This window comes from Artemia sp. Qi Xiang Cuo, chromosome 4 (genome assembly GCF_049724085.1).
Source record: "Artemia sp. Qi Xiang Cuo chromosome 4, ASM4972408v1, whole genome shotgun sequence".
Classification (NCBI taxonomy): Eukaryota; Metazoa; Arthropoda; class Branchiopoda; order Anostraca; family Artemiidae; genus Artemia; species Artemia sp. Qi Xiang Cuo.
Window position 1 is genome coordinate 24,401,594 of NC_142797.1, and position 13,591 is coordinate 24,415,184.

At 34.3% G+C, this 13,591-nt stretch overlaps 1 protein-coding gene and 1 pseudogene across 2 annotated transcripts in view; one reads left to right on the forward strand and one right to left on the reverse strand.

The window, feature by feature from the left end:
- Positions 1–13,591, reverse strand: part of LOC148952914 (uncharacterized) — a 383,133-nt pseudogene that overhangs the window by 245,242 nt on the left and 124,300 nt on the right. The gene's annotated exons all lie outside the window — the stretch shown is intronic.
- LOC148952916 (uncharacterized) overlaps positions 1–13,591 on the forward strand; it is an 87,778-nt gene that overhangs the window by 19,846 nt on the left and 54,341 nt on the right. Inside the window, exons 3-5 of the mRNA XM_089088172.1 lie at positions 981–1,127; positions 2,320–2,466; positions 5,426–5,968. Of these exons, the coding sequence (XP_088944298.1) occupies positions 981–1,127; positions 2,320–2,466; positions 5,426–5,968 (837 nt within the window). The remainder of the gene's footprint in view (positions 1–980; positions 1,128–2,319; positions 2,467–5,425; positions 5,969–13,591) is intronic.

A 13,591-nucleotide genomic window follows, 5' to 3' on the forward strand; every position in this document is an offset into this window, starting at 1 on the left:
ATTTAACTTAATCAAAAGAGTGTAAGTGTATCCAGGTTGTCAAAGAGCATAGATAGAGATTTGTGGGAATGGTATTAAATTTTATTTTCAGGTCAAATTAAGGAGGTATAAAACTGAATTAAACAATACTAATCGTGTCCAGATTTTGAAAAGGATGTGTGTTGTTAAAAATCGTGGAACAATTTTCTCCAGAATACAAATAGGAAAGCCAAACTATGGATTCTTGTAGAGAAAAAACTGTAAAGATATAAAATATCATTGTCTTTTTCCTTGAAAAAGACAATGTCAATAAAAACAACAGAAATTGATTTAAAACATTTTTTCAACAAAATTATGTAAATCAAAGAAAAATAAGAGGTCCATTAAACAAAAAATGAGCATAAATAAAGCCAAATACTTTTTTCAAGCGTAAAACTACCACAATTCACTATCAGTAAATAAGTGAAACCCAAAACGAATAGAAATTAAAATAAATAACTGAGTCAAGCTTGAAATGAGCATAAATCAAAATGAGAAGAGGTGATAACCCCCATGCCCTCTCAAGACCAGAACATAATTTGCACTTCTGGACGTAACTCTGTTTGCGTCGTTTGGCACGGAGCCGTTCAGAAAGGGGATGCTGACAACGTAGTGCATTCGTCAAGGTCATCAAAAACTTATCGGGTGTTGAAATTTTCAGTCTTGGGCTGTTAAGAACTGGACCATTTTCACAGCTCTTACTTTAGTTTTCAGAGATCATAGCCACCTGAATCTTAAGGAAATTGGTCTGAAGTTTCTTACCAAAAGCCCTATTGATATGGCTGGCCATACTATTAATTTGCGATAAAAGCCCAAGCATGGTGTACGAGGCAATTTTCAAGCCAAGGCTCCTCTTTTGAGAGAATGCTACAAAGGGTTCATTGCATAGTTTGCTACACGTTTTGTCTTGCCATCTGTTCGGTCGTGTTTTTTTTGTGTCATTTAATCAGTTTATTTTTCAGAAATTGCAGATCCTTTACAAATTAAGAATGATGAACCCTTGAAAGTTTCAAACTTGTGCCATTCATCCTATGGTTTGGACACTCCTGAGAGCAGTTCTTGTAAGTCATTTCAGACTCTGGTTGGCTCTTTCACGTTAAAAGAAGAAGGTATGCTTTCAAACAGAAACAATGCAAAAGCCTTTTCAATCTGTTAATTTTATATTAGGCTAATTTTTTTTATCGTATGAAGCATTAACTGCTTGATATGTAACGTAATTTTAATTTTTAAGAAGTAACGTAATTTTAATTTTTGTAATGTGTGAAGAATATAGGGCAAATTTTCTGAATCTCTCAATGCTCCGAGAAGACTTAACAAAATAATTTTAATTAATTAACGTAAAATGAGTAAGTTAACTAGGCTGCCGAAGTAATTATTGCACAATTCATCATTAAAAAAAGATTAAGAACAAAACGGCCCTAAAGACTATTTTTACCTAATATTCTAACCTAAAGACTACTCTATACTAAGAGAAAATAAACTTTCATGGCTTAGTGAAATTTTCCAGAAAATGGTAGATTTTGTCAGAAAAAACTCATGCAAATTTAATTAAATTTGAAAATTTTTTTATTCTTCCCATGTAGCATCTAGCAGAGTTGCCATCTAATGCTTATAGCTAAAATAGTTTGTCAGCAGATTTAGTCAGTAAATGTTTTTAGCCATAAAACTGCTGGCAGTTTTAAGCTAAAAATTCTTCAAAAATTGTCGTTGCTTGTACAGTTGACCCTGGTATTACGCCATCCATTCTAGATTTAGCCTAATCAAGATTGAACCAACTGAACAGTGATCAGAACATTAAAACAAGCCTCTCAACGACATAGCAGTTCATAGCTATCTCCTCTGCTACCCGTTTTTTGCAGTAAAACAGGATTTGCATAGTGTAAAACAGCATCAAAAATGTTCAAATCAAATATTTTTTTACACTTATAGAGAAAAAACAAATGCATAAGTTGTTACGAGTTGTTAAGTTGTTAAGTTGTTACATTGTACAATTTCAGTATAAGCAAAATACATAAACAAAAACCTGCCAAAATATGAGTTTGCAACAACTTAAAAGAAACATTTCCCATGGCAATGTTGAAACTTGGCTGGTCAGCTATTTAAGATTTTTCAGTATTTTTATTTCTTAAAAATTTTGGAATTTACAATAAAAGCCTAAGCAAAGTGTACAAGGCAATTTTCAAGCAAAGGCTTCTACTTTTAGGGAATAAAACAAAGGGTTCATTGCATAGCTTACTGCGCGTTTTGTCTTGCCATATGTTCAGTAGTGCTGTCTTGTCGTTCAATTGCTTTATCTTTTAGAAATTGGGGATCCTTTGCAAATTGAGAATGATCAGCCCATTATAGTTTCAAATTTGTATCATTTATCCTATGGTTTGGACACTCCTGAGAGCAGTTCTTGCAACTCATCTCAGGCTCTCTTTGGCTCTTTCGCATTAAAGGAAAAAGGTATGCTTTCAAACAGAAAGAAGGCAAAAGCCTTTCCATCCTCTAGTTTGTTTTACATTAGGCTAATTTTTTTTTTTTTCAAATAAAGCATAAACTGATATTTTGGCTTTCTTGGTCTCAGTCTTTGTGAAACTTGACCTGATTTTTTCTTTCAGGGAATTGTAATTTTTGTATTGTGTGAAGAATATAGGGAAAAGGCTTGGAGATGCTTTCAGAAGGCTTAACAGAATAATGTAAATTAATTAACGTAAAATCACTAAATTAAGTAGCTTGGTCAAGAAATTATTGAAAATTTCCTTAAAAAAAAAGAAGAAGACGATCCTAGGTGTCAGCTGTTATCTAGAGTCTGTTTTAAACTAAGAAAAAAAGGGGGGGGGGTTAACATCGTTATTTAAGCTTTTCTTTTTGTTCTTCTCCTGAATATTGTTTCAAAGCTCAAAATTTCAGAATACATTACTGAGAAGCGAAGACAAAAGAAAAATAACATTGAAAATTATCAGCAATGTGTAGACACTTGGAGGTAAAGGGATCATTTAAAATTTTATTTAAAAAACGTGTTTGCAAGGCTGTCTAATAGCTTCTCTAACGGTGTATATTTTCTCCTGAGCTTATTACCCCTGATGATATACCCTCTTTTCTTTTTTTAAAGTATTTGGCCCCTTTTCATTCCAAAACAAAGGAAGGCATGTTTTGACTTATTTAAACCAGGATCATGCAACGATTTTTGCAATTTTTTCTTCTGAGGCTTATAACATAACGCTGATGAGTGGCTTTTCAACTCTATATTACTCTTGAATTAGCGGTTTCTCTTCCCTGTTTAACCATTGAATTATTTAATGACAAACATCCTGATGAAATTAAATCTCGCAAGGCCCTGTTTTGACGTCATGATGAAATATTGGAAAAAAAAATTAAAATTCCTTTTATCTTTTAATTAACACGCGATTGATGTTGTTTGCGGATAAGTTTAATTTTTACTCTAATGGTTACAAGATAATACTTACTTTAAGTGTAAGCAAATTGAAGAGGCCAGAACCGCTCCTGCTTTCCCCCTAAGGATGACCCATGCCCATTGACTAGCCGAATTTGAACCCCCTCTATCCCCCAGTAAAAATGCTGGAGCTACGCCCCTGACTGGAGGTGTTCAAATATTTTCCTGAAATAGCCATATCCTAACAAAAAAAATTATTTTCCTTCGCCAAACTGTACGGTTTTCAAATCAGCATTTTGTCAAGAAAACGATAAAATGAACATTAACAAGCTATTAATAATAAAAAAAAAATTGCAAAAACCGCTTCTTTTTTTAAAAGAGGTCGTTTCCGACTTCCAAGTGTTCAGGTATCGCTCAGGGAGGAAAAGAATATATATAAAAAACGCCAACAGTGTTCCTTTGGCAGCACTGTAAACGAATACAATTTTTATAACAAATTGCTAGATGGATATTGTGTACATTCCAAAGGTTTGTCCACTTATGTGTATACAAAGTAGAGTGCCCCAGGTTTCGTGAAAAGGTTCTATAGTTAGCATAGTATGAAATTTAAATATGTCCCTGTATCTCAGAATTGTCATATAATAAACTTGAGGTCAGGCTGGAGGGGATTTAATGACCTTCTGTAAATATACCATCCGATTCAAATCTATTACATTGATGTGTCTTTTATCCTGGTGTTTATTTGATTTTTTTTTTCCAACTGTGATTATTTTTCTGATAAGTTCCTTTTGGGTTTTAGCCCAAATTGAAATCATTCCCTGCAAAGTATGTGGGGATAGGTCAAGTGGAGTGCATTATGGAGTCATAATCTGGGTATGATGTAAAGGATTTTCTAAGAAGGTCACAAAGGAGCATTGTAAACTATGAATACCCTCGAAAAAAGAATTTTGTGGTCGACAGAGTCAACCGAAAGCGATGCCAATATCGTCGACCGGAAAATGTTCGGCATTTACCATCATTTAGTATCATATTTTCTTATTTCCTACGATAATGTATATTTTTTGCCATACATGTAACAATAGCAAAATGTGCTTCATTAATTTTTAGTCAATTAGAATAAATAAGATTTTATTGGATAAAGAAACCACTATTGGTTTGCTGGTGAACCACACAAAAAGGAAAGAACTATTGGAAATTTCTCCTGCTTATGATTTTTCACAGGATCTCCTGTAAATTTTACGGCTAATGAGCACACTTTCTAAGGACATCTGCTCATACTTCTCTGGAAAGGCTTCCTGATCCCCCCCCCTCGCCTCCTACCAAAGGTTACTCCTTTGTGTCTTACGAATTTTAATTCAAATGTTTCTTCAAGTAAAAAAAAAAATTCTAGTGCACCATTTTTGTTTCCGTTTGAATTGATATGAGTTTTTGACGAAGAGGGGGGGGGGGCATAAGATCTCTTTTTTCTGTCTTATTTATGTCCCATAAATATTAGAATATCACTTCAGATATTCTAACTCACCTTTCCATTTCAGTTGACTTGGGTTTCTACAATTATTGAATAAATGTCTTGAAATACAAAATGAATTTTTACATGGTGTAAGACATGGAAGCCAGTACACCACACCCTGCAATGGTTTAAACAAGTGGCAATATTCAATGTAACCTTTCTCTTGTGAAAGGTTTCCAACAAGTGACGACCATGGTTGTCAATATTTTGTCCAGGAATGTGTCCCCTGATCATCCAAAAATAGCTAAAATGTATCCATCTTTAGATCTTAAAAACTAGGGATTAATTTTTAGTAAATATCTAGATTAAAAAAATACTTTATTCAGAAAGCTAAGAAACAAACTTACCTCTAGAATCCAAATATTTTATTGCACCTATTTATCGATAGTTTATTGCACTTATTGAGAACACTATTTTATACTCTGTACCTTTCTCACCTGGAATCTGATTGCTTGAAATATCAATAATCACTATTGACTCATAAGTCAACTACCTGACATTTTTCTCTGTTCTTCTAGGTTCTTTCCGTAATGGTCGTTCTAAGAAGAAACGTGGTGGACTTGTTAAAGACTTGTCAAGCACAGGTGATACTATTTGTCTGACCAGTGTGTACAACAATTCTAAACTACATAGAAAAATTTATTTAAAAACAACTGTTGAAATAGAAAAGCTAACAAAACGCACTATTAAAGAAAACTGCTGTGGTAAATGGCGGTGCAGTGCTTGTGGAAAGATTGAAAATTCTTTTTATTTCTTACAACTGCATAATTCTACAAACTGTGAAACAGGGTCGTCATTTAACTGTGAAATTTGTCGTAAAGAAATAAATAACTATTCAGATTTTGCCATTCATTACATAGAACATGAAGCTGATAAAAATAAGAAATGTCCCATCTGTTTGTGTCCGAATGTTAATGATATAAAGGAACATGTAATTGTAATGAGACATCTTTCTGAGGATATTACTGGATTAAAACTTACTGCTAATAAATGCACGAGAAGCAATGAAAAGGCAAAATCGGAAGTATTTTTCAATTCCACCATTGATGGATACTGTCAAGGTATTTATATGTTAGTATTGTAGTGTTCACTATAATTCCAAGTGAACCCAAATTTTTGAATAGCTTAAACTTGCTTTAACATGCTAATGCATACACTGAGAATAGGCACTGCACATCGTGATTGTACAATTGAGTCTTGCCATTTTAACGAAAGCCTTGTTATTTCAGTATGTCATTTTGATCTTCAAAGATAAAAACTGAGAATTCACAGAGAAATTAACTATTGTGAAATTGAACAATTAGAAATGAGAAAAATAAGAAACAAGAGTAAATGTTGCATTTAATATTTTTTTTTCCGATATTAGATAAAAATATACATCTCTTTAAAGCGACTAAGTCGCCTTGGCCACGAATAACTGAAGATGAAAAGGTTACGTTGGATAACAAAAAGATGGATCAAGTGGACAGCTTCTTTTACCTAGATAGTCTTATTAGTAAAGACGGTGGAAGCAGTGAAGATGTAAAAGTAGAATAGCTCAAGTCTCAGGGTGTTTTTTTCACAGTTGAAAAAAGTTTGGAAGAATAGGAAAATAAGTATGCAAACCAAGATTAGAATATTGGTAGCTACAAGAATGACAGTGGTCAAATATGGTTCAGAAATTGCCTCCGGTTTTTTTTGGGTATCCGGTTGACTGACCGTATTTCAAACAGTAGGTTGTACAAAAAGTCTGGTTCAATACCGCTTTCTAGGGCTATAATAAGAGAATGGTTGAGATGGCTAAGGCAAGTTCTGTGCATGAAGGATGACAGATTGCCGAAGATATTCCTTTTCAGCCAACCATCTGGTGCTAAACAGAAAGCAGGTTTTTCGCGGTTGGGGTGGGAAGATGTTGTAAAGAAAGATTTAAGGGAAATGTGAACTTACTGGGAGGATGTAAAGAGGCTTTGAATATATTAGGATGGAAGACATAGACATAGGTTTATTAAGATCGAACAGCGAACAGCCATGGCTAATTTATGTCGTCTTTACAACAATATGGAAAAAAATAAAATACAAATAACACTATAATAACACTATAAGAACACTAACACGTGAATACAGATAACACTAAGTCTTGTTGTATGCTTCTACGAAAAAGTGGACAAACGTGTTTTTGTAGCGGTTGGTCCTGCAGACCGGGGGTTGTAGCTTCGACTGGGATCTGGTTCTTTGGTTAACAGGAGCATCAGGTGGGAGGATCAGTCTATGATGGGGCGAAGATAGCAGTGACTTGCCGAGGGACATAATCAGTGATAATCGTCTATCGCTGAGAGATTCAATGTTCAGTTCTTGCAAACGTTAGTTGTTGTCACCATGTCTTTTAGCAACGATCGTGTTAATTGCTCGCTTCTGCAAAGATGAAAGGTCATTGCAAAGGTAGTCGTTGCTTTGGTCAAAAGTCCTCATACAGCAACGGCGCCTTTGAGTAGAGTTCTCATCTACGTAACATCAGCAATTTTTTGCCTTTGAGTGTCGCAGCCAAACCTGCGCATCAGGACTAGGGTCTGAAGTGATGCATTGCCAGCCTTTATAACTTTCTCCACGTGTTCGGTGAATGTGCAGTCCATCGATAATGTGACTCCGAGGATTTTTGCAGATGGAACAACAGGGAAAGGGACTTGTGGAAATTCCAAATCACGTTTTAAGGGGCAAAACCTGAGGATCATTGATTTATCTGCATTCAGTATCAGCTTGTAACGTTCACAGTCCTCAGAGAAGGATGCCAGAAGGGTCTCGCTGAACTGACGTTCGATTGCACCTTCTCTCACGAGGTATTTGAGGACAAATGATAAATCGTCGACGAATTTGAGTCGCTCTTCGAAATTCTGAAGGAGGAAGTTGATGAGGGAGATAAATATAAAACCCACAAGTCTTGTACCCCTGCCATCTCGAATGTTAATGATATAAAGGAACATGTAATTGTGGAGAATCATCTTTCTGAGGATATTACTGGATTTAAATTTACTGATAATGAATGCAAGAGAAGCAATAGAAAGGCAAAACAAGAAGTTTCTTTCAATTCCACCATTGATGGATACTGTCAAGGTATTTATATGTTAGTATTGGAGTGTTCACTATAATTCCAAGTCAAACCAAATTTTTGAATAGCTTGAACTTGCTTTAATTTGTTAATGCATACACTGAGAATAGGCACTACACATCGTGATTGTACAATTGAGTCTTGCCATTTTAACGAAAGCCTTGTTATTTCAGTATGTCATTTTGATCTTCAAAGATAAAAACTGAGAATTCACAGAGAAATTAACTATTGTGAAATTGAACAATTAGAAATGAGAAAAATAAGAAACAAGAGTAAATGTTGCATTTAATATTTTTTTTTCCGATATTAGATAAAAATATACATCTCTTTAAAGCGACTAAGTCGCCTTGGCCACGAATAACTGAAGATGAAAAGGTTACGTTGGATAACAAAAAGATGGATCAAGTGGACAGCTTCTTTTACCTTGTTAGTATTATTAGTAAAGACGGTGGAAGCAGTGAAGATATAAAAGTAGAATAGCCAAGTCTCAGGGTGTTTTTTCTCAGTTGAAAAAAGTTTGGAAGAATAGGAAAATAAGTATGCAAACCAAGATTAGAATATTGGTAGCTACAAGAATGACAGTGGTCAAATATGGTTCAGAAATTGCCTCTGTTTTTTTTTGGGTATCCGGTTGACTGACTGTATTTCAAACAGTAGGCTGTACAAAAAGTCTGGTTCAATCCTGCTTTCTAAGACTATAATAAGAGAAAGGTTGAGATGGCTTGGGCAAGTTCTGTGCATGAAGAATGACCGATTGCCGAAGATATTCCTTTTAAGCCAACCATCAGGTGCTAAACAGAAAGCAGGTTTTCCGCGGTTGGGGTGGGAAGATGTTGTAAAAAAAGATTTAAGCGAAATGTGAACCTACTGGGAGCATGTAAAGAGGCTTTGAATATATTAGGATGGAAGAGTAGAGTGCGTAGCTGTGTTGGCAAGAGGCTGCTTGATGCTGCGGTGAGATGTTAGTAGTAGTAGTAGTGCACTATAAACACCAATTTTGTTCAAGAGGATCTAAATGTCAGGAATTGCGACCTCTAAGATAATCAATGGATCAACAGGAGGTTTTTAGCTCCTTTCTCTCATCTTGAAAAGCTGCTCCCTTACATATAGTATGACATGAATGCTGCACTGACATATGCATTTATTAATAAATTGTCATCTCATAAAAGACATGCTGAAGTTACTACCATGGTTTTTTATCCGTCATTAATTAAAAAAAAACTTTGGTGCTGCGGTGAGTTTTTAGCAGTAGTAGTAGTAGATCAAAATGCCATGAATTGTGACCTCTAAGATAATCAATGGATCAACAGGAGGTTTTTAGCTCTTTTCTCTCATCTTGAAAAACTGCTCCCTTACATATAGTATGACATGAATGCTGCACTGACGTCTTCTTTTATTAGTAAATTGTCATCTCATAAAAGACATGCTGAAGTTACTACCATGGTTTTTTATCCGTCATTAATTAAAAAAAAACTTTGGTGCTGCGGTGAGTTTTTAGCAGTAGTAGTAGTAGATCAAAATGCCATGAATTGTGACCTCTAAGATAATCAATGGATCAACAGGAGGTTTTTAGCTCTTTTCTCTCATCTTGAAAAACTGCTCCCTTACATATAGTATGACATGAATGCTGCACTGACGTCTTCTTTTATTAGTAAATTGTCATCTCATAAAAGACATGCTGAAGTTACTACCATGGTTTTTTATCCGTCATTAATTAAAAAAAAACTTTGGTGCTGCGGTGAGTTTTTAGCAGTAGTAGTAGTAGATCAAAATGCCATGAATTGTGACCTCTAAGATAATCAATGGATCAACAGGAGGTTTTTAGCTCTTTTCTCTCATCTTGAAAAACTGCTCCCTTACATATAGTATGACATGAATGCTGCACTGACGTCTTCTTTTATTAGTAAATTGTCATCTCATAAAAGACATGCTGAAGTTACTACCATGGTTTTTTATCCGTCATTAATTAAAAAAAAACTTTCCGAAAAATAAGTTTTTCCGAGAAAAGCAAAGGCCATTTTAAAATTAAGCTCAGGAGATAAAAATACCTTATAAAATTTAAACTCAAAACAACTAGAAATTACTATTAAGGAATAAATGAAACCCAAAAAGAAAAGAAATTAAGCAAAAAATCATAGCCAAAAACATATAACTAGTAAAAATAAAGATGAATAAATAGATCTTAAACCAAGTAATCCTTCGATTGAATATCAAAATCAAGCTTAAAAAGAAAAAGAATATGTTGCTATTGAAGCATAAATGAAACTTAAAACGAACAGAAATTAAATAAACAATCAATGCGAACAAACATACAATATATATTAATGTAAATGAGTAAATAAATCTTAAAACGAGTGAAACTTAAATTTAATATACAAATCAAGTTTGAATCGAATAAAAATAGCTACAAACAAGAGTTTGGGTATCGTATCACTGCAGAAGCCTAAAACCTACTGCGTCATTGGCGCTTTACTGAAAACAAATCTTTGAAATATTTTCCCTTTTGTAACTTTAAGAAATCAAAAATTAATTAAGATCTAGGGAATAAATATCAGCATATGTATATTAAATTGACAATGCAAATTTTTTTTCATTAAACTCATTTGAATTTTTTTCAGTAAAGTACAAATTATATTCTGGCTTCTAGAAAGCATAGGGGTTTTGAACCCTACTCACATTAATTTATGCTCATTTTGAGTTTGACTCTAATATTTATTTTAATTTTTGTTCGTTTTGGGTTTCATTTATTTATTGATACTGATTTGTGGTAGTTGTATGCTTGGTAGATTATATGATAGTCTGGACGCCAGGTGTTGAAAATGTGAACCATAACACGACGGAATGGGGCTGCTACGAGAATTAGCCTACCCTCTACCCCTAAGTTGACCATGCGGATTCAAAATACCAATGGCACTTGCTTGCGAGTGGTGGAACACTCCGAAACTTGACATTTATTTTATTTTGGTGTTACATGCAAGAAAATGCATGTTCCACAAAGTTTGAGGTGCAGCTCTCCGCTCAAATCGAAATGCAGTTAAAAAAAAATGGCAAAACTATATGAGTCTTGAACAGTCTTGGAAAATATAAACAAAATCAAATTGAATATTAGATATATAATGATATTAATTGTTGAAAGATCCATCAGTTCAAGATTTTTTTTCACTGTAATTTTTATTTTCATTTTCAATACTTTAAGAACTGGAAAAGAATAAATTTCTAATATATGATTAATTCGTTTTCAGTGAAGCACCAATGACGCAGAATGCTTTAGGTTTTTACAGTTAAAGAAGGGGGCAGTATCCAAATTTTGCTTTTAGTGAAACTATATTTGTCTTGACCAATATTGAATAGAACTAATAAATTAAACTGAATATTTGATGCATAAGTATATTAATTGCTAAAAGCTCATCAGTTCAAAATTTTACTGTAATTTTAATATTTATTTTCAATATTAAGTACAAAAGAAAACATTTCTAATTTAATTCGTTTTCAGTAAAGCGCCAATGACAGAGTAGATTTTAGGCTTCTGCAGTGATAAGATACCCAAACTCTTGTTTCTAGTTATTTTTATTCGATTCAAACTTGATTTGCATATTCAATTTAAGTTTCACTCGTTTTAAGATTTATTTATTCATTTACATTAATTTATATTGTATGTTTGTTCTCATTGATTGTTTATTTAATTTCTGTTCGTTTTAAGTTTCATTTACACTTTAATAGCAAACTATTTTTTTTCGTTTTAAGCTTGATTTTCATATTCAAAACTAAGCATTACTCGCTTTAAGATCTATATAGTCATTTACGGCGTCGCATGTTGTTTTTTTTTTGCTACGATCGCATAATTGATTTCTGTTCGTCTTGGGTTTCAATTATTCTTTAATAGAAATTCTTGGCTATTATGAAGCTGAGACTTAGCAGGTATTTGTGTCTGAGTTACTGGAGTTTAAAATGGTCGTTACTTTTCTTTGGCGAGCTTCTTTTTCTGAATGTTTTTTTTAATTAATTTTTGTTCGTTTTTGATTGCAAAAAGTTTCAAGTTTTTTTTGGCATGGGGGGGGGTTGCTTGCTGTCCGATTATTTTTGACTTTAAAAAACGGATCTACAACTTTCAAGTTAAATCGAATGAGGCTTTTTTCAAAGTCTATACGATTACCTCTTTGATAAAAACCTTATATATGAACAATAGACAGCTTGCATAACTTGTGGACAGCGATTGACAAAAATGAATTGATTAAAAAAATAGCTCCGATTAGGGTGTGTAGACCATTTCACTTGCTGACACAAAGGGATCACGACTGTTTGGAATTGACCTTAATAGGAATTTGTGTACCAAAGCAATTTTGCATCTATATCGGAATATGTTTTTTCACCGTATAATTGGATAATTATAATAAATTTCTTATGTGTTGTTGCCTTAAAACACCCCTTCTCATGAGTTATAAGCCCCCCTTAATAAGTTTTGCCCCAGGGCATAACTTACAACATCTACCCCCGGGCCCGGGTAGGCTGTGTTGACACCAGAGTTTTTTCTTTTCAGAACTTTGAAATGTTTTAACAAAATGTCTATCTCAAAATTTTTATCTGATGCATTTGGGTCGTGGAGGAGGGAGAGGGGCTAGTTGCCCTTCAATCTCTTTTGACTCTTAAAAAGTGAACAAGAACTTTCAATTTTCAATCAAGTGAGCCCTCTCTAAAGTTTATACGAGCATCCCTTCCATAAGAAATAATATGAAGGATTCGGAGAATCCTTAAATTAAAACCCTTGTTCTGAGGGCTTTGGGGGAGTTGTAATCCTCAAAGACATAATTTCCAGAACTTAAAACTACATTTAATAAAATGGCTGTCTTGAAATTGTGATTGGATGTGTTTGGGGAAAAGGTGGGCGTGAGAGGGGGGTTAGTTGCCTTCAAATCACTTTCGAATATTACAAAGAGCCCTAGGCCTCGGAATTTCCAATCGAATGAGCCTTTATTGAAGTTTCTACGACACCGACTTCTATAAAACCCTTATATGCCCCCAGGGCATAACTGAAAACCCATCAATTATAGGGTTGTGGGGGATTGCCCTCCTCAAAAATATATTTTCTATCTGGAAATCAACTACGCTGAACAAAATGGTTATTTAAAAGTTTTGATTGGATGTGTTTGGGGGAATCATGGGCGTGGGGGGGGGGGGGCTAGTTGCCCTCCAAACATTTTAGAGTATTAAAAAGGGCACTAGCCCTTTGAATTTCCAATTGAATGTGCCTGTTTTGAAGTTTCTACGACGACACGTTCTATAAAAACCTTATATGCCCCCAGGGCATAGCTTAAAACTCTTGCCCTGAGGGTTGTGGGGGAGTGTCCTCCTCAAAAACATATTTTCTATCTGGAAATCAGATACACTGAACAAAATGGCTATATCAAAAGTTTGATTGGATGTGTTTGGGGAAATGATGGGCGTGGGCGGGGGCTAGTTGCCCTCCAATCACTTTCGACTATTAAAAAGGGCACTAGCCCTTTAAATTACAATCTAATGAGCCTGTTTTGAAGTGTCTACGACAACGCCTTCTATAAAAACCTTATATGCCCCCAGGGCATATCTTAATACCCTTGCCCTGAAG